Consider the following 21,939-nt stretch of genomic DNA (forward strand, 5'->3'; position numbering starts at 1 on the left):
GTCTCAGAGCCAGACCTCGCGCCACAGACCCGGTCACTGCAGCTTACCCCTGCTAGGCTGTCCCCCCCACTGGTATCCAATGCGGTATACCTATTGTTTAGGGGAATGACTACAGGGGATCCCTGCACTGCCTGCTTCCTCCCCTTCCCACCTCTAACTGTTACCCAGCTCCCTCTGTTCTCTGGCGTAACTATGTCCCTGTAGCTTCTATCTATCACCTTCTCAGCCTCTCGAATAATCCTCAGTTCATCCAACTCCAGTTCCAGTTCCCTAACTCATTCTGTGAGGAGCAGAATCTGACTGTATTTCCTGCAGATGAAGTCGGCAGGAGTATCGGTGGTCACCCCTACCTCAAACATCCGGCAGGAGGAACATTCCACTGCCTGAGCTGCCATTACTCTACACTTCGTCTCCAAAGCAAGAACACTGAGTAGCTTACCTGTGAACTTTAAAGTTAGGTTAGAGGAGGAGGATGGGAGGGAGGCCCTATTATTGGTGCCCTTCTGGTTCAGGTGCAACCCGTCCTGCTTGTACAGGTCCCACCTTCCCCAGAATGCAGTTCAATTGTCCAAATACCTGAAGCCCTCCCTCCTACACCATCCTTGCAGCCACGTGTTCAACTGCACTCTCTCCCTATTCCTACTATGTAGGGCCTGGGGTATAGAACACACCCACTCAAATATCAATCACTTACCTTCCCGACCAGCTCTGCGCTCCAACCTCACTTCCGCCCAGCTCGCGCCGCTCTCTGCTGAGAAAACCTTAATAAAGGTTATTTTATTCCAGCAGTTTCTGAACAGAAATGTAAGTATAAGATTATTGCATTATGCAACTTCAAAGAATTAAAGCAATATTGTAACCAAGAGGAATCTTTTTGAGATTGTAAGATGCAGACGCAGACGCAGGCCACTGAGTCTGCTCTTGGCTGATCTGATAATCTTCAACTCCACTTACCTGTATTTTACCCTTAACCTTTGATTCCCTTGCTTACTTGAATTCTATCTTCCGTGTAATTAATAATCCAACGTCAACAGCCCTCTGTGGTAAAGAATTCCACAGATTCACTGCCTTCTGAGAGAAGACATTTCTGCTTATTTCTGTCCAGGAGAAATGTGTGACCCTTTACTCTGAGATGATGTCTTTCACCCCTAGCATCTCCCACATATTCAAACATCCCATTGCATCCACCCTATCAAGCCCCTAATTATCTTGTATGCTTCACTGAGTGGATCCCTCTCTCGTTCTTCGAAACTCCAATGAGTACAAGCCCAAACTACTCAACTTTTCCTCAAAAAACACTCCCTTGATACCTGAAATCAGCCAATGAACCTTCTCTGGACTGCCAATGTATCTTTGCTTTGGTGAGGAAACCAAAACTGTTCACAGATTTCCAGCGGTGGACTAGTGCGTGATAGAGTTTTAACAAAACCTGCCTATTTTTATACTTATTCCCTTAGTAAAGGCCAACATTCCTTTTACCTTCCCAATTACCTCATGAACTTGGACGCTGGCTTTAAAATTCAGAGACTTTGATCTAAAAACAACAATTTCTGTAGATAAAAGGCAATGATTATCATGCTGTTCTTCTGCTTATTTTGTCAAACAATTGTGGCAATGATTATCATGTTGTTCCTTTGTTAACTTTGTCAGTAAAATTGTAATAACTTGCATTTTAAAGATTTCTTGGTGTCTCCGATTCCACAATGGCCATTATAGACATTTCCATGCTGACAGGATTTACTCCAGATGTGGAAGATCTTAATTCGGTAAGACATTGTTATTATTTATAAGGAACAGCTAACAGAAGGACTTAGAGTTGTAAATGCATAGTTCCTTGAAAGTGGAGTCCTAGGCAGAAGGGCAGTAAAGACGTTGTTTGCTACGCTTGCCTTCATTGGTCAGTGCATTGAGTATAGGAGTTGGGATGTTATATTGTGGCTTTACATGACATTGGTTAGCTCACTTTTAGAATAGGGTTTGAGCTATAGGGAGAGGCTGAATAGGCTGGGACTATTTTCCCTGGAGCTGAGAGGTGACCTTATAGAGGTTTATAAAATCATGAGGAGCATGGATAGGATAAATAGGCAAGGTCTTTTCCCTGGGGTAGGGAGTCCAGAACTAGAGGGTATAGGTTTAGGGTGAGAGGGGAAAGATATACAAGGGACCTAAGGGACATCTTTTCATGCATGTATGGAATAAACTGCCAAAACAAAGAGTGAAGGCTGGTACAATTATAACATTTAAAAGGCATCTGGATGAGAATCCCTACTATGTGGAAACAGATCCTTCAGCCCAACAAGTCCACACTGACCCTCCAAAGAGTATCCCACCCAGACCTATTCCCCTGCCTTACATTTACCCCTGACTAATGCACCTAACACTATGGACAATTCAGCATGGCCAATTCACCGGACTTGCGCATCTTTGCATTGTGGGAGGAAACCAGAGCACCTGGAAGAAACCCACGCAGACACAGGGAGAATGTGCAAACCCCACACAGGCAGACACCTGAAGCAGGAATTGAACCCAGGTCCCTGGTGCTGTGAGGCAGCACTGCTAACCACTGAACCACCATGTCACCCCTGTGCTTCTGTGCATGCATAGGAAAGATTCAGAGGGAGATGGACCAAATGTTTGCAAATGGGACGAGATTAATTTAGGATATTTGATCAGTATAGATGGGTTGAATCAAAGGTTCTGTTTCTGTGCTGTATAACTCTATGACTTTATGAATGCCTCAAACAAGACTGAATCAAAAGTTAAAAAAAAAACTGTTACATCCAAAATTAGGAGGTTTCATCACACCATCACTAGTGGCACAACAAAGATAAAATCATTCAATCTAGTAGCTACGACTGAGGGTCTGGCAGAATTCTATGGAACCATTGGGATCTTACTTATCATCTGGAGAGCTGCAGTTTCTGTTACTCAGGCCTAAGGTCTAGGACGCCACTGAGTACTGGTTAGTCAATAAAAGGTTGCTGAGTCTATTTCATGAGCGATGTTGGGATTCAGAGGCTGCTGCTAGTTTGGTAGCCACCTAGAACATCAGCTCGAGGAGGGAACACAGACAGAGATGAGCGATGGTGGGAAAGGGTTTGCAGAAGCGGAGTGGAAGGTCTTGGAATGGTTGATGGGGGGGGGGGGGGGTGTGGAGACGACAGCAGATTTTTCAGGGGAGGGGGTGGTGGTGTCAATGAATCTCACCAATCCCCTCCTGCCAGCTTCCTTAATCAGACACAGAATGTCTTTAAACCAGGCACTCACTAACAAATGTACCAGTCTCCTGTTTGATACTAAGTCGGAAGCAATATCAAACCTGCACACAATTCTGGTCCCCTCACTGGAGGAAGGATGGAGTTGTGTTGGAGACAATATACAGAAGATACATGAGATTAATTCTGCAAATGAAAGGCTTTTCTTGTGATGAGAGATTGAGCAGTTGAGGCTTATATTTGCTAACTGAGGATAAGTTAGATGCTAAAGAAGATTGATATAGTAGACTTGGAGATGATGATGGATATCAAATGGCGGAGCAGGATTGAGGGGCTAAATGGCCAACATTTGCTCCTAGTTCATATGTTTTTATATATCAGCGGTGGCTGGATGAAATCTGAACTGAGCTGGAAGGTCTTATAGTGGTTCCTGTCCATTATTTTTCTGCCAAATTAATTGCAGCCCCCAAACACTGCCAGTGTACCATGGGGAGGGTGCAGGATTTCGCCTGTGGTTGCAGATTGAGAGAAGTGAGGAGAACCTTGTCTTTGGTAAAATGTTGAGTAAAATGGGAAAGGGAAGGGTGATCCAAGTAATAATGGATGTGGTCAATGCAGTAGTGAGGATCTAAGCTTATAAATTTGGCATCTCAATCAGTGTGGGCCGAATGAAGGAATAATAGTGTCAGACAAAGATCATGGAGAGTCATATAGTTTAAAAGAGGCATCCTGGAAGGCTGTGATGATTATTTACATATAAATAATGTGCAAGGCTATGCCAGGGGAATGGCATGAGGGTATGATGTTCACTTGGAGAGCCAATACAGATACAAAGGGCCAAATGGCCCCCATAACATCTCTGTGATTCTGTGTTTACTGAAATTAGAATGTGGATTTAATCACAAAAACCAATGAATGACTGAATAAATTATTTAATTTCTAACTGAACTGTGTTTAAGTCATCCCATGGAAATGAATTTCAAAGACCGAAACACCCTTCAACATTATCCATTAAAATAGAACAGCGTTGCAGCAGTACCTGCATTTCTCGAACATTTCATTCTAGATCTGTATACTTCAACTTATAGCATGTATTCTGATCTAGTATTAAAATCCGAATAGAAACTGTTTTTGCAATGATAAGTGAATGTTGAAAGTGCACCAAACAAATTTCTGCCTGCTGTCCAAATAGCCACGATTAATTCGATCTCAGTTGAATGATGTGCAATTTGAAGATAGATGTTTGACCTGCAGTTAAGCATGCCCTTTCTCCTCCTGGTGAAAGACGAGGTGAGAAGCAATGTCCATGGGACATGAAGTGGAATTGAACATGAAAGAATCAGCAATTGTAAATGTTGTAGTTGTTGCTTTCTCACTTGCCCTTCAGGCTCACCCCATATCAATGCTCTTCCTCTTCTTATTGGCCCTCGTATCGGGCTACCCTCCAACCCCAGATAGTGCTTCTCCCATCATTCCCCTTTGTGCCTGTAGTTCGGCCTAGTGTTCCTTTCCGACTTTCTTAGGGTCAGGGCTACTATCAATTCATGTTCCACAGTCAGAATTCTACCTCTTGGAGATTGTAGTGTCGTGTTCCTGGAGCATTAATCCAGAGATACTTGCTAATACTCAGAGAGCACAGGTTCAATTTAAATTCAATTACTAAATCTGGAAAAGGAAGTTAGCCTCAGTACTGATTACCATGAAGCTGGCATTGATGGTGAGGAAGGAAATCGTAGCATCCCTACAGTGTGGGGGCAGACCATTCGGCCCACCAAGTCCACACTAACCCTACAATGAGCAACTCACTCAGACCCATCCTCCTACTTAATCCCCGTAACTCTGCACTTCCCAGGGCTAATCCACCATAACCTGCACATCCTTGGATTGTGGGAGGAAACCAGAGCACCTAGAGGAAACCCCCACAGACACGGGGAGAATGTGCAAACTCCACACAGACAATCACCCAAGGCTGGAATCAAACCTGGGTCCCTGACGCTGTGAGGCAGCAGTGCTAACCTCTGAGCTACCATTCTTGCACAACCAGACCTACAAATGACTCCAGACTCTCAATGTGGTTGACTCTGAACTGTCCTCTGAAATGGCTGAGCAATTCTGCTCAGTTCAAGGATGGTTCGGGATGAATGAAAAATGCCAGCCCACATCCCGTGAAAGAATTCTTTTCAAAAATCAGAAGTTGGTTTGAGGCTTTTGGGAATGATGTTGGATTTCTGTACCTGTCTTAAAACTTCATGTGCAAATTATGTACAACTATACTGTCTCCTTGGTGCATGTATTGCAAATGATAATGTACTGACATTTAGCCTGTTTATTTCCAGCTACAGAATGGAGTTGACAGATATATATCGAGTTACGAGCTGGACAAGTCATTATCAGCACAAGGATCTCTGATCATTTATCTGAATTCGGTAAGAGGCCATTCATAACTTGATCATTATGAGAATGAAGGAGGATAGCCTCAGGGTGTTAACGGTTTTGACGAATCAGAGACTGTTGCTGTGGTGGGAGGGGATAGGCAGGTAACACACTCTATTTTAGTTGCTGACCCACCTGGTTTTCATCCAGTTGGGCAGTTTAGAGACCTTAACAATGCCTCTCACTGTGTAATTCAAACTTGGGTATAGCATCCAAGTGGCCGTTTATTTTGGACTGTGATGAGAGACATGATTTTGAATAGCAATAATATGTAAACACTGTTCATTCCTTCAGAAGTATTTGATGCAAATGGTTTTACTATTTGCCAACAAGATGCTTTGGGTGTCCACTTCCAAGAGATCCCTGAACAGCCTTTGTAAATTTTGAGCAAACATGCCCCCTCCAAAAACCTCAGAAAAATACCCTGACTTCATTTCCCTTCACATCCTACTGAGCAAGAATAGGAGAAAATGAGAACTGCAGATGCTGGAGATCAGAGTCGAAGATTAGAGTGATGCTGGAAAAGCACAAGAGGGCAGGCAGCATCCGAGGAGCAGGAGAATTGATGTTTCAGGCATTCGCCCTTCATCTGGAATGAGGAAGGGCTTATGCCCGAAACGTCGATTTTCCTGCTCCTCGGATGCTGCCTGACCGGCTGTGCTGAGAAAGGATGTTTGTTTAGCCAAATTGTGACTGTTTACTTATTAGAAATGAGGCAAGCTTATTGAATCAGGTGAAGATAACATCACCATTGTCCTACCAGACTGAATGTCTGCATTCTTATTGGAGAGAGACAATTGCTGGTGGTCTAACCTAAGGGTCACTATGCCTTAGACAAGGGGAGAGACTGAGATGGAGAATCCTTCACGGTAACCTCAGCCAACGTGGGAATTGGGCTCACACTGTTGGTATCACTCTGTATCTCAAACTAGCCAACTGAGTTAACTGCGCTCCTTATAGAATCATTTACTGTACAACACATTCAGGAAAGATACCTTCAAATCTGCAGTATTTGCTAAATTCGAACCCAAGCTCCAAGTGAAAATGTTGAGAGTTTTAGCACCTAGGGCATCAACTGGATGAATTTTAATTTTAATTTATCACTAGGTTTTGGAAATTAGGAGGTATTCTGATAAAATTAGAATTTAATTATGACTGTGTTAATAATTAATGGTGCTGCAAATTTCAATCATACTTGCATAATGTAAAGCTTTGTTTACTTTTACCAGTCCTGAAACAATGCCTTATTGATGATTTTTAGGTGAATTATGTTTCCAATATTGCTAAACTATTTCCTTCATTTCACATGATTAATCCTTTAGGCTAATATTTCATTGATCAAATGTGTTCTGATACCTTCTCTTAAATTACATTAGGTTTCACACACAGAAGACACTCAGTTGGGATTCAAAGTACATCAGTTCTACAGAGTTGGACTTATTCAACCAGCTTCTGTCAAAGTTTATGAATACTATAATGATGGTGAGTACTTGCAGGACTGATTCAAATTGTTTTCTCTTGAATAGGAATTCAGATGATATGTAGAAAAAGGTGAAGTACTTGAAAACCACAGAAGAAGGGTTTCTCGCCATGACCTCTATTGAGTTCTCATCCTATCTTACCAAAGTCACCTCATTAATTACCATCTGCCCCATGGCATCCATCATGTTCAATCTCTGCCCCATCTTACCAGATCTTCAGGCTCCGAGGAGTAAATATAACCAACAATTTGATTTGGTCCATCCTCATCGACGCTACATCAAGAAAGCACACCAACACCTCTACTTCCTCAGAAGGCTAAGGATACTCAGCATGTCCACAATGTCTCTTAACCAATTCTCACAGATCTACCATAGAAAATATCCAATCCAGATGCAGCAGTCCTTGGTATGGCAGCGGCTCTGCCTAAGATCACAAGAAATTACAGAGAGTTGTGAACACAGCCCAGTCCGTCACACAAGCCATCCATTGACTCCGTCTACACTTCCCACTGCCTCGGGAAAGCAGTCAACATAATCACAGACCCCTCTCACCCCGGATATACTCTCTTCCACCTTCTTCCATTGGGCAGAAGATATGGACGTTTGAAAACACAAACCAAAAGATTTAAGAACAGCTTCTTCCTCACTGTTATCTGACTTATGAATGGACCTCTCATACATTCGAGTTGATCTTTCTCTGCACCTTCTCTGTAGCTGTACCATCATATTCTGCGTTCTGTTTTATTACCCTGATGTACATATTATTTGTCTGGTTAGCATGCAAAACAGTGCCATTAATAATTTTAAAATCCAATCAAATCACATGCCGTTTCCCTAAACAACTTGCCATATTGCAGACATCTGCTAAAATACTGTTCCCATGCCATCTTTCAATATAATATTGCCCTTGTTGACAACTGATGGCACAGCAGCCAGACTGCCCATGACACAGAGTTGGGATTGTTGACACTCTCTCGCACATCCAGCCCCATTCTCTCACCCTGGTCACCACACACTGTACTGTCCCCTCCTGATGAAGGGCTTTTGCCCGACACGTCAATTTTCCTGCTCCTCGGATGCTGCCTGACCTGCTGTGCTTTTCCAGCACCACTCTAATCTACATCCTCAGTCAGTGTCAATCTGTCCACTGGAGACGTGCAGCTTGTCATTTGACGGGAGGCAGTAACTGTCTGGGATTATCATTGGGCTGTGAAGACACCAAGGTAATGTTCCAGGGAGCTGGGTTCAGATCCTGCTATGGCAGCTTGTGGAATTTGAACTGAATAAAATTCAGGACTCTAATGACGACTGTTAGGGGAAAACTCACTTGGTTCACTGATGCCCAACAAGGAAGGAATTCTGCCATCTTTACCTCAACTGGCCTACAACCACAGCAATGTGGATGACTCTTAACTGCCCTCTGGGCAATTAGGGATGGGCAAAACATGCTGGTCCTGTGAATAATAAATAAAGTAATTTGATGTAAATGACGAGCTGAATCAACCAGGCCCCACTTCCTGTTGTGTTTTCTTGACAGCATGAATTTGGGTAAATAGGGAGTCTGAATATTAATGAGGTGAGTTGGGCTGTTTAAAAAAGTGTTTCATGATCCATCATAAGCTTCAGTTGTCATCTTGCCACTGCCCAGCGAGAATCCTACCATGTTGCTTGTGAAAAGATGGAGTGAGGTGTTTGCGAGGATGGCATGGGCTTATCTGCCATCAATCTCTTCACAGCCCACATTGCTCAGAGTCCTGTAAGATTCCACTCTGTGCATCATGAGGACAATAGAGCAATGAACGCAGGGTGGTGTCGCAAAAGATAACAATTACCTATTTTTAAAATCGCATCCAACTGCAAAACTTAAAATCGCTGTGTTAACACATCACTCAATGCTCAGAGAGAGAATATCAAAGTTGGGGATCTCCATGTAACCATCATCAACATGAGTTCATCAGAATTTGATCACTGTTTTCCGCTCAGGTCAATTAGCATATCTGAAAGTAAATCCGGAGTTAATATTAGAAGAGCTTGTGTTCTCGATTGTGTTGATTAAAAAACGTAAGGCGTCAATGAGGGAAACAATTTTCAGTGTTCTGATAAATGGTGAATGAATTGTCGATGTAACTTTTACTCAATGCGTCTACACTATATTTCATGCCAATTTCATTACTTACATGCAGAGAATAGTTGCAGTAAATTCTACAATGTCAATGAAAGCAGTGCCATGCTGAGCAAAATCTGTGAAGGTGACGTTTGCAAATGTGTAGAAGGTAAGGTTCAATTATTAGTTTTATACTGCATTGTGATCAATCCCTAGTCAAGGTTCTGTAATTTGTTGTATTTTCGGATGGGATGCCTAAAATTATTAAGCTCCCGAGTGACGAGGGATGAACTACCTCCCCAGGGTTTGTTTACTCAGCTTCTCAGATGGCTACAAGGTTAATTTAAGAAGGATGCTTCCCCATGGTGATGCCTTTCTCCCAGACCCCAATGAACCTATGCTTTGAAAGGAGCCAGTTTAACCAGACTGTCTTGAATTAACAAAAGAAGTACGAACATGGGAAGAATTAGCAATGTAGCACACAAGCCCACCGATGGGAAAAAAGAGGTTAATCCAAAAAGCTTAAAATTTAAAAAAAGATGTATAGATCAGCCTCTGAATTGAAGAGTCGCTAGTTGAATTCTCTGACTGCTGGGGAGGGTGTCATCAGTAATGTTAAAACTGATATTGAATGGTCAACTTCAAGATATTTGGCTTTGGAGGTTGATTGAAGCACTTTTGTCCTGATTACTTTTAGCAGTGGTTGTTAGCTACAAGCACTCAGAGTGAGGCACAAACTTTACCCTTGCATTGCAGGTGTGCTTAAAGGTAGTTCACAAAGCTCTGACCTTAATAGTGCATCAATCCACGCACCCTAATTTTGCAGGCAAATAGCACACTTACGATATTTGGTTTAGATACATTTTCTCTCTTTATTCCTTTCCCAAACATCTTGGAAAGATTCCCATGAGAAGCAAAACATTGCGGATATTAGAAATATGAAGCAAACACTGGGGAACGCAGAAATAACTCAATAACTCTTGCAACTTCTGTGGAGAGAGAAAGCTCTCTTGTTTTATGTCCAGTGTGACCAAAAATAATAATAGAAGAATAATATTGGACTCGAGAAGGAGATAGATACAGTTCTTCAGGCTATAGGGATGAAAGATTATGGGACGAAAGCGGAAACATGGTATTGAATGGTGGAGCATGCCGGAGGGGCCAAATGGCCATCTGTTGTTGCTATTTTCTATGTTTTGAAACATTAACTCTGTTTCTTTCTCCGCACATGCTGCTAGTCCTGCTGAGTTTCTCCAGCATTCCCCAATGTTTGCTTCATATTTCCAACATCCACACTACTTTATTGGGAAATCATTCTAAGATGTTTTGGCAAGGGAATTAAAAAAAAAAGATTATATCCAGAGCAGATATCACAGGTGTGGCATTTGTCAGTAAAATTAGAAGTACCATAGTGTTAAACAAACAGGGAAGGAAGCTGACCACTCAAAGTTTTTCACTTACATTTCAATCTGTTACTTGCAAACTTTGAACTGGAACATCGCGGTAGTTCACAGATGACACTTTCTATTTCTTTTCCATTTGTAGGAAGTTGTTTATCAGTTAAAATGCCGACACATCGAGTCAGTTACAGAGACCGTAGTGAAAAATCATGTCAACATGAGATCGATTATGGTAAGTTCATCATTCAGCACTCTGCATCGTAAATCTGACCAGTCTTTTTGACGGATTCTTTCAGATGGTATTGTATCTGTAATGGTCAAAAGAATTTGATCAAATATTAGATCAATAGAGACAAGTTTATGGTTAGGTTGGAATACTGACACTTGTAAGGCTGAAGATTATTCTGTTAGTTTTATTCACGGGACGTGGCATCATTGGCTGGACCAGAATTTGTTACCCATCCCTAATTACCCAGAGGGCAGTTAAGAGACCATCAGAAGCAATCAGAAGTTGGAGCAGGAAGTGGTTGTTTGGCCCCTCAAGCTGACTCTGCCTTTTAATACGATCATGGCTGACCCAATACTCCTAATGTCTACTTTCCTGCCTTTTTCCTGTCACCCTTGATTCCTCGAGAATCTATCGAACTCAGCCTTAAAACTGCTCAAGGACTCATGCTCACACAGCTGTCTGTGACAAGGAGTTCCAAACCCTCTGAGGGAAGGAATTCTTCCTGATCTCAATCTTAAATCAGCACCCCTTTACTAGATTAGATTAGATTACTTACAGTGTGGAAACAGGCCCTTTGGCCCTACAAGTCCACACCGACCCTCCGAAGAGCAACCCACCCAGACCCACTCCCCTACATTTACCCCATTCATCTAACACTATGGGCAATTTAGCACGGCCAATTCACCTGACCTGCAAAGTTTTTTTGACTGTGGGAGGAAACCACGCAGACATGGGGAGAATGTGCAAACTCCACACAGACAGTTGCCCAAGGCAGGAATTGAACCCAGGTCTCTGGCGCTGTGAGGCAGCAGTGCTAACCACTGTGGGATTATGGACCTAGACTTTCTCATGAGGGGAAACACCCTCCAGACATTTACCCTGTCAAGCCCCTTCAGAATCCTACATGTTTCAATGAGATCCCCCTTTTAAATTGAGAGTCAACTGGAGTCACATGTCGGGTCAGATCAGGTAAGGCCAGATGTTTCCTTCCCTACAATGCATTAGTGGGTCAATCGGTTTCACCTGATAAACAGCAAATCTCATCACTAGACTTGTAATTCCTAACTTTTAAAAAACAATTCTATTCAAAATTCTACCAACTCGGATTCAAATCTGGGTAGGACATTACCTGGGTCACTAGATTAGTAGTCTAATGATAATACCAAAAGGTCATTCTAGGTTCCTTCTCACAGAGTCATAAACATGTACAGCAAGGAAACAGACCCATTGGTCCAACTTGTCCATGCCGACCAGATATCCCAACCCAATCTAGTCCCACCTGCCTGCACCCGCCCCATATCCCTCTAGCCCCTTCCTATTCATACACCATCCAGATGCCTCTTAAATGTTGCAATTGTACCAGCCTCCACCACTTCCTCTGGCAGCTCATTCCATACATGCACCACCGTCTGCGTGAAAAAGGTTGCCCCTCAGGTCCCTTTTATATCTTTCCCCTCTCACCCTAAACTTATGCCCTTTAGTTCTGGACTCCCCCAGCCCAGGGAAGAGACTTTTTCTATTTACCCTATCCATGTCCCTCATGATTTTATAAACCTCTATAAGGTCACCCCTCAGCCTCCAATACTCCAGAGAAAACAGCCCCAGCCTATTCAACCTCTCCCTATAGCTCAAATCCTGATCGATCACCTTAAGATCCCTCAAGAGTGTGAGTGACCACCTAATTGCAACTTCTTCTTTTGTTACTCATTCACAGGTTGTGGGGAGTCATTGGTCAGGCCAACCCTTACTGCCCATCCCTGCTGTCCCAGAAATTGCCAGTTTCACAAGAAATGAGGTGACCCTGCTGGGAAATAAATGATGTCTAATCTATACCTGCCACAGGATGGCTGATATTGAAGCTCACAAGGGGTGGCACAGTGGCTCAGTGGTTAGCACTACTGCCTCACAGCACCAGGGACCCAAGTTCAATTCCAGCCTTCAACTGTCTGTGTGGAGTTTGCACATTCTCCCCGTGTCTGTGTGGGTTTTCCTCCGGGTGCTCTGCTTTCCTCCCACAGTCCAAAGGTTAGGGAGAATTGGCCACGCTAAATTGCCCATAGTGTTCAGGGATGGGTAGGTTAGGTGCATTAGTCCAGGGGAATGTAGAGTAATAGAGGTTGGGGAAAGGGTCTGAGTGGGTTAGTCTTAGGAGGGTTGGTGTGGACCTGTTGGGCCGAAGGGTCTGTTTCCAAACTGTAGGGATTCTATGATTCACTATATGGGAGGGTGGCCATAGAGCTGGCTGGCTTTCGTTACCCCTCCACGCTTGTGTGACAATGTTATTATTGTATGATATCACCCCCCCCCCCTCATCAGAGTTTGGGCCATGACAGTCTTGGATTATCTCTGAATCTCTGGTAACTCAGTGAGTGACACAGGAGGAAATCTTGTGAAGTAATGACAGCCAAGCCATTTGGTAAATGTGTGTGGCATTGAAGTGTGTCTCCCCCGAAGCGATGTGTTACACGTTCTGTGCTGAATGGGAAAAAAAAATAATTTCATTAAAGTCTCAGTCTGACTTCTCCCGGAATGCATTCGGAATGATCTGCTCCTTACTGGAGGAAGCCAAAACAATTGATATCACCCTCTGATTGTCCAGATCCAAGCTTGCTGATCTGGAACAGGGGATTGACGTCATATGTCTAATTGGAGGGGGAAAGGGGGTGTGTGTGCTTAAACATTGTAATCTTGACCACACATGAGCGCAACCTCAGCTTCACCAGTACTAATAATACACAGGTCAAAATGTAAAGCATTCTTTTAAATTCCGTTTTATCTCTTTTAGTTTACAAAGTAAGATTCCACAAAAAGGAAAAGAGAGACAATTACATAAACTACGAAATTACAGTTTTGATTGTGATAAAACAAGGTGAGTTATTTTCATGTTAGTCAACTCAAAAAAAGAAAGCACACTATAAGTAAACAATGTCCATGTGCATTGATATTAGGGACATCCATTTCAACAGTTTCCTCATTTCCCCTTCCCCCACCTCATCCTCGTTTCTAACCTCCAGTAACTCGACCTGTCCGGACTTGTCCTACCTGCCTATCTCCTTTTCCACCTTTCCACCCTCTCCTCCCTGACCTATCACCTTCATCCCCTCCCCCACTGACCTATTGTACTCTATGCCACTCTCTCCCCACCCCCACCCTCCTCTAGCTTATCTCTCCATGCTTCAGGCTCTCTGCCTTTATTCCTGATGAAGGGCTTTTGCCCGAAACGTCGATTTTGCCTGTCCTCGGATGCTGCCTGAATTGCTGTGCTCTTCCAGCACCACTGATCCAGAATCTGGTTTCCAGCATCTGCAGTCATTGTTTTTACCTCTTTAATCCAGGCAGTACAATGATGCGCACAACATTGGACCTTTAGTTGTAGCTTTTCCACTATAGATATGGAAAGTTGAATGGAAACAAATGCATACAAAAACATTAATTTAACACCTTCAAGAGTGAAACCTCCAGAAAGTACATCACAGGAATGGGATCAGTCAAAAGTTGGTAGATGAGTCTGTACTGATGATGTGATAGATAAGGACTGTTGAGGCACAGAGTCCCACTCAACTGATAGTGAGCACAAGGTGTTGGGGAGAAGGATGGTGTCATTGGCTGTATCAAAGGCTGAAGACATGTCAAGAAGATGAAGAGGGAGAATCCATCGCTGTCACCATCTCATGAAATGTCATTGGTGACTTTGAGAAGGGTCATTTCCACGCGTTGGAAGAAACAACATTGATTTTGGAGGCGACCACACTTTCAAGCTGTTTGACTATGAAAGAGAAAGTGGTGTTCGTTTGCGAGGACAGATGTGTGATGTGATGCTGGCAGATTTAAGAGGGAGTGGGGAGCAGCACCTGAGGAGAGGAAGCCAGCCGTGATGTGAGCCGTCATTGAGAGTAGGAGGAGAAGGAGTGTGGCCAAGGGTTTGACAGAAGGAGGGATTATTTGGTAAAGAAAATGTTCAAAGAAAGCAACCTTCAAATAATGGAGGCAAAAACTTTCTAAAGAGTCAGAACACAATTCAAATTTACGATTTCAGTTAATTCAGTTGCTCATGGAAAGATGAGTCAAAATGAGAGGAAAAACCTTCCTTCATTTTTACACTTTTTCTATTCTTTTGAAACATGGGGTCAGGAGTTGGCCACTCAGCCCATCTTATCTGTCCTGCCATTCAATACGATTTCTTTTACCTACCCCGTCCCCATAATCCACCTGATGAAGGAGCGGTGCTCCGAAAGATAGTGCTTCCAATTAAACCGGTTGGACTATAACCTGGTGTTGTGATTTTTAACTTTGTACACCCCAGTCCAATACTGGCATCTCCAAATCCAACCCATAATCCTGTACATTACTGGTAATCAGAAACCTATTAATCTCTACTATAAAGAGACTCAAAGACTGAAGCTCCACAGTCTTCAGTGGCAGCAAACTCCAAACTTCACAACTCTCAGCACAAAGCAAAATTTCGTCATCTTGCACAGTTTATTTTCAAATTGCACCCCCAGTTCTAGACTCCGCAACGGTTGGAAACAGCTTACCTGAATCTATCGTGTCCGTCCCTCTAAGTATTTTGTCACTTTCAATGAGATCACCTCTCATTCTTTGAAACTCCAGAGGATACAGGTCCAGTTTGCCCAATCTCTCTTCATACGGCAGTCGAGAGTGTGGTGCTGAAAAAACACAGCAGGTCAGGCAGCGTCTGAGGAGCAGAGGAGTCGATGTTTCGGGCAAACCTCCTCATCAGGAAGTCCTTCCTCATTCCTGATGAAGGGTTTTTGCCCGAAACGTCGATTCACCTGCTCCTCGGATGCCGCCTGACCTGCTGTGCTTTTCCAGCATCACAATCTCGACTCTAACCTCCAGCATCTGCAGTCCTCACCTTCGCCTCTCTTCCAAGGGCAGTCCCACCATCCTGGGAACAAGTCTGGTGAACCTTTGTTGCACTCTGTCCATGGCAATAATATCTTTCCTGAAGTAAGGAGACATCTTGAGATGTGAGCACTGCTGGATAATATCGGCATTTGCTGCCTATCCTTAATTACCCACGGGAGCAAAATCAATTGTAGCTTTGAAATGAAGTTGGGCAATTGTCTGAAGAGAGACGATTGGCAGAACTATGGGGAAAAGAGCAGGAGAGAGTTACTCCACCAGAGCTTCCCTTGTAGAGTACATTGGGTTGAATGGCCTCCTGCACTGGAGACATTCTTTATCGTTATGGTCAACCAAACAGAGTACAGCGAAGAATTTCCTTTGTGGAAGACTAGATTCTTCTTCTACCAAGTCAAACCCAAGACTGTCATAGAAAGGATGTACATGTTTTCATGACTGTGATGGCAAGATAAATCAGTCTTTTCTTGATCCAAGATCATAGTTTGAATGATTGGAATTAACTTGAGAGTTAGGAAAAACATTACCACAATGAAATGCAATGACAAAGGATAGATTTTGCTGCCTACCTCATATGTCTTTGGCATATAGCTTGCTTTTTAGGGGTATTTTTCTAAAGTGTTCATTGAACCGGTTCAAAAGCATGATTGGAAAGCAAAGTTCTGAGGAAGCTTTTTGAAGATACCAGGAACAGTAACAATATGGAGAAAGTTCCAGAATATATAACGAGCCAACTAGAAGAGGAAATAAAAAACTGAAAGAGCTGCGATGCTGTACATCAGAGACAAAAATAGAAGTTGCTGGAGAAGCTCAGCAGGTCTGGCAGCATCTGAGAAGAGAAATCAGAGTTAACATTTTGGGTTGAGTGCCCTTCCTCAGCATAACTCTATTGATATAACAAAATAACATATTTAACTGCTACTCATCAACTGTTGCAATGTAGCAGCATTCCATTAACACACCCTTGATAAAGCTCAAATTCAGCGAAACACTTGCTATCTCCTCTAGTCCAGGAGAAAGGAGAAACTGAAAGAGTGAATCGAGCAGCAGAGAGAGAGTTGTATCTAGCAGCTTCAACTCCAAACTGCCCAACTTCAGCAACTGAAATATCAATGATTTAGATGAGAATATAGAAGGCAGATGACACCAAGATTGGTGGTGTAGTGGACAGTGAAGAAGGTTACCCAAAGTTGAAAGAGATCTTGATCAATGGTCAATGGGGTAAAGATTGGCAGATAATTTCAGTAAATGTGAGATATTCCATTGTGGTAAAACAAACTAAGGCAGAACCTATACAGTTACAAACAGAATCTTGGGTAGTGTTGTAGAACAGAGAGACCTAGGGGTTTAGGTACATAATTCTTTGAAGTTTGCAACACGTATAGATAGGTTGGTTAAGAAGGCATGTAGCATGCTGGCCTTCAATGCTTAGTGTAGGAGTTGGGATGTCATGCTGAGGTTGTGCAAGACATTGGTGTGGCCTCTTCTGGAGTACTGTGTCCAGTTCTGGTCACACTGGTATAGAAAGGACATTATTAAGCTGGAGAGGGTTCAGAAGAGATTTTCCAAGATATTGCTGGGAATGCAGGGCTTGCGTTATAAGGAGAGGCTGGATAGGCTGGGATCTCTTGCACTGGAGTGTAGGAGGTTGAGGGGTGACCTTACAGAGGTTTATGAAATCATGAGGGGTATAGATAACACAAATGGCAGGTATGTTTTCCCTAGGTTGGGAGATTTCAAGGGGTCGTATTTTTAAGGTGAGAGAGAAAGATTTTGCAAAAAAGTCACAAGAGGACCTTTTTTACACAGATGTGTATGAATGTGTACGAAATAAACGTACTGAGACATTCCTATAAGACATTTAGATAAGTACATGAATAAGAAATGTTTGGAGGGATTTGGGCCAAGCACAGGCAGGTGGGACTGGTTTAGTTTGGGATTATGGTCAGTATGGACTGGTTGGGCTGAAGGGTCTGTTTCCGTGCTGTGTGACCCTAGGATCTGAATGAACCTGACTGTTGTTTCTTTTGTCGAGTTAAAAGAACTCAAAACTATTTACTCTGTTTTCCATGGAGCAAACACATTTTTACAACACACCCCTTCAACAGAACCAAGATAGAACAAATCCCTCTTCAAGGCACATATTGTCGCTTTGGAGAAGTGCAAGTTGTGATCATAAAGGGCCAGGCGGTGTGGATGGAAACAAGGCGCGCTTGTCAACGAAGGAGTCAAGATCGCAGGCACTCTGATATAAGGGAATAGAAAAAAACTAACAGTGACATGAGAAGGAATGTTAGACCCAGGGCATGGTCAGAATGTTGACTGCACTGTCTTAAGAGTGCAGAGGCAGATTCTAATGTGATTTTCAAAAGAGAATTGGATAATCGTGTCAGAAGGGAGAGCAAAAAAAACATAGTTGCGAGGAAATGGCAGGCGACAGGGACTGGCTGAATTGTTCTTGCAGAGAATGAATGCAAAAAGGATGGACCAAATAGCCTCTTTCTGCAATGTATTGGGCTCCAGAAGCTGAATGTCTTCCTCCTGTTCCTATGTTCCCATGTAAGCATTCTAGGACTCTATATGTGGTCAATGGCAATTATTTTTGTTCACTTTTGTGGGAAGTGGGTGTCACTGGCTGGGCCCAGCATTTATTGCCTGTCCCTAGTTGCCCCCTTGAGAAGGTGGGGGGTGAGCTGCCTTCTTGAGCCGCTGCAGTCCACCTGCTGTGGGTTGACCCACAATGTCCTTAGGGAGGGAATTCCCGGGTTTTGACAGTGAAAGAACGGTGATATGTTTCCAAGTCAGGATGATGAGTGGCTTGGAGGGGAACTTGAAGTTAGTGGGTGTTCCAGTATGTACTTTTATCAACTAATATTTAATAATTGCAAATGGCACCAGCCACATCTGGATTGCCAGTTAAGCACATGCAACCAAGCCCTCATGCATTGGAGATCTCGTCAATCAGAATAACCTTTTATTTGACATCATGCATTTTGTTTTTAGGCACTGATGACGTTGTGGCCGAACAAGATAGAGAGCTAATCACTCACGCCAATTGTGAGGAAATATTTAATGTGGAATTGGAAAAAGACTATCTACTGATGGGACAATTATCAGATTTGTGGAAAGATGGTACAAAGTAAGCTGGAAATTCTGAATTAATGTGATTGTTTTGCATCATTCACTTTTACAATTCTTAATAAGCCACATCAATTAACTTTGGAAAGTGAATTGTCTCTGGTCTGTGATATTGTATTCCAAAACATGTGATTTTCTAATTCTTGATGAGAGACAAAAAGTGAGATGCACATTGGGTTGTTATGACTGAGATGGAAGAACATGCCAATAATCAAGTCCCCTGACCCCATCAGTGTTAGATATTTTTAGTATCCCTACAGTATGGAAACAGGCCCTTCAGCCCAGCAAGTCAACACCGACCCTCTGAAGAGTAACCTACCCAGATCCATTCCCCTGCCCTATATTTACCCGTGACTAATGCACCTAACACTACAGGCAATTTAGCATGGCCAATTCTCCTAACCTGCACATCTTTGGACTGTGGGAAGAAACCGGAGCACCTGGATGAAAACCCACGCAGACAGGGGGCGAATGTGCAAACTCCACACAGACAGTCGCCCAAGGCTGAGATTGAACCTGGGTCCCTGACGCTGTGAGGCAGCAGTGCTAACCACTGAGCCCATCAGTGTTAGCTGTGCTGACTCAGTCATCAAAATAGGAATGATTCCTTTTTGTGCTATCCTCTAATTCTTAAAGTTTCGTTTTAATGAACTCAAAATGATCTGCTTCTTATAACATTAAACTTCTAACAAGTGATAAGTGCTGATTGACCTCTGGGCATAATCCAGAATTAGAACTACACGTCCTTAATCCCAAACAGAGACACACTCGCAGAACAGCTTCTGCAGACAGGATGTTTTTCTAAGCAAAGGATGAAAGGGATAGTGCCCCTGTTAACTGAGGATCTCAAAATAAAAGATAGAACTTGATGTAAAAACAGAAATTGTTGGAAAAGCTCAGCAGGTCTAGCAGCATCTGTGGAGAGAAATCAGAGTCAATGTTTTGGATCCAGTGACTCTTCCTCAGAATTTGATGGGTTTTGATGATTCGTCATGATTTCTTGTTAACAAAATCAAATTGTTGATGCCATATACTGGTGGAAGGTCTTCAGTTCAGATTGAAATTAACCGACGTCCGAGTCTTCGAAAATTAGTTCAACTTTTCAGGGTAGTCACACACATTGACATTTCAAAACTGCAAGTTACCCAATTTTCCACTGAAGTTCCTGCTCACATATACACATAGACACAGACACTTCACATACAGTGCAACACATATACGCATCCCAACACCCACATACTGAGTGACCAAGTGATGCCTCAGTGATGTGATTGCTAGAGTATTAATCTAACAACCCAAGAAATGTTCTGGGCGCATGGATTCAAATCCTGCCAAGGCAGATAGTGGAACTTAAAGTCAGTCCAACAAAAATTCTGGTATTAATGATCATGAAACCATCAACTCTGTTTCTCTCACCACAGATGTTTGCTACAGTAATGTGTGTATTTGTTGCAAATTCTTTTATATTTAGAAAGTGTACAATATCAGTGTGGGACGGTGAGATTTCTTCCTCATAATTATTGGTTCTGTTGATTGCAGGGTACGTTATGTGGTTGGACATGGATCGTGGATAGAATGGTGGCCAAATAATGGTCAGTGCCAAAATCGACAAAATGCTCGACTCTGTCAGGACCTAGAGGAATTCCGTGAAACTTTAATGGTTAACGGCTGTGACTATTAATTTTTTTTAAATGATGGTTGTAACAAATATTGTTTGCATCTGGTCATCCAGAATAAATCAAGCCTTCTACTCACATATCAAATGACGTGGAAATAGATTCAGTTCAAGTTATGCAAAATATTACAGGGGCAATATACAGCCAGATAGCTTGCTGTAAAACCTGACCCTGTGACATTTGATGAAATAAAGGACACAGAAATTGAATTGCAAAGGGAATTATAAGACATTTTTTTATCAGTATGTCTAGTATTTTAGAGTCATAGAGCTGTCCAGTATGGAAACAGACCCTTCGGTCCAACTCGTCCATGCCAACCACGTTCCATTTGCCAGCACTTGGCCTATGTCCCTCTGAACTCTTCCTGTTCATATACCCATGCAACCATCTTTATCTCATCCTTACACTGATATTCTGTGTGCAGCATTGACTATGTTATAAATATTATACACTCTCCATGCAAATTGATTGGTTTTTTTGACACTTTGTATATCAATACACAAACACTCATTTGGAATCTTGAGGTCTCAGCGACTTGCGGAAATTTGTAGCAGAATCAAGTGAGAAATCCAATGAAATCCATTGTGATGCCTGGAGCATCTCACTCCACCTGTTATGGTTTTGACCAGTGACGGGGCCAGTTTCTCGCTGGGCAGTGGCGAGTTGCCATTACAGCTTGATAAGTGTCTCGTGAACAATCCAATCTACCTCATTAACAACGTTTAGATTCTTCTTTCATCTCTCTCAGCACTCAGTCATTGAGTGCCTTCCTGCTTGCTTGCCCCATCCATGCCTTGCCTTGCCATGCTAATTGGGCACAGCCACACCATGAGGCAGCCTGCATTGCTGGTCAGTAGCCCTTAGTCAAAGGGATCTTGCTTTATCACCATGCACTACATCAATGAAGGGATCTGTGTCTCTGCAGTCCAGGGAGTGGCTCGCACAGCCATATGGTCCCATAGTGGCCAGCTGTGGTTGGAGGGAGTTGGGGTGGTGGGCAGAAGGTGTGTGTTGGTCAAGTCACCGAGGGGGCAGGATCGGGTGGGGAATCAAGGGGTCCACTGCCATTGGAAAGAAACTCAGCAACCAATTTGAAAACCTTGAAAATTGGTGTCGGAGTGGTCTCTAGCATCAGCCCATCAAGTCTGCACCAGTCAAAAACAAGCAATCACCTATTCTGGATGTAGGTTTGCTCGTTGAGCTGGAAGGTTCATTTTCAGATGTTTCGTCACCATATTAGGTAACATCTTCAGTGAGCCTCTGAATGAGACACTGGTGATGTAGCCCACTTTCCATTCTAATCACCAATTCTAATCCCATTTTCCAGTGGCTGGGCTGTGTTCCTTGGGAGTGGGGGTTGCAGGGGAGGGAGATGGCAG

At 43.0% G+C, this 21,939-nt stretch overlaps 1 protein-coding gene across 1 annotated transcript in view; it reads left to right on the forward strand.

The window, feature by feature from the left end:
• Positions 1-20,776, forward strand: part of LOC122552262 (complement C3-like) — a 125,670-nt gene extending 104,894 nt beyond the window's left edge. Inside the window, exons 34-41 of the mRNA XM_043694949.1 lie at positions 1,679-1,766; positions 5,552-5,641; positions 7,025-7,130; positions 9,313-9,402; positions 10,779-10,865; positions 13,648-13,731; positions 18,750-18,885; positions 20,424-20,776. Of these exons, the coding sequence (XP_043550884.1) occupies positions 1,679-1,766; positions 5,552-5,641; positions 7,025-7,130; positions 9,313-9,402; positions 10,779-10,865; positions 13,648-13,731; positions 18,750-18,885; positions 20,424-20,565 (823 nt within the window). The 3' untranslated portion in view covers positions 20,566-20,776. The remainder of the gene's footprint in view (positions 1-1,678; positions 1,767-5,551; positions 5,642-7,024; positions 7,131-9,312; positions 9,403-10,778; positions 10,866-13,647; positions 13,732-18,749; positions 18,886-20,423) is intronic.
• The last annotated feature ends 1,163 nt before the right edge of the window (positions 20,777-21,939 follow it).

The sequence above is a fragment of the Chiloscyllium plagiosum genome, chromosome 8 (assembly GCF_004010195.1).
Source record: "Chiloscyllium plagiosum isolate BGI_BamShark_2017 chromosome 8, ASM401019v2, whole genome shotgun sequence".
NCBI classification, from domain to species: Eukaryota; Metazoa; Chordata; class Chondrichthyes; order Orectolobiformes; family Hemiscylliidae; genus Chiloscyllium; species Chiloscyllium plagiosum.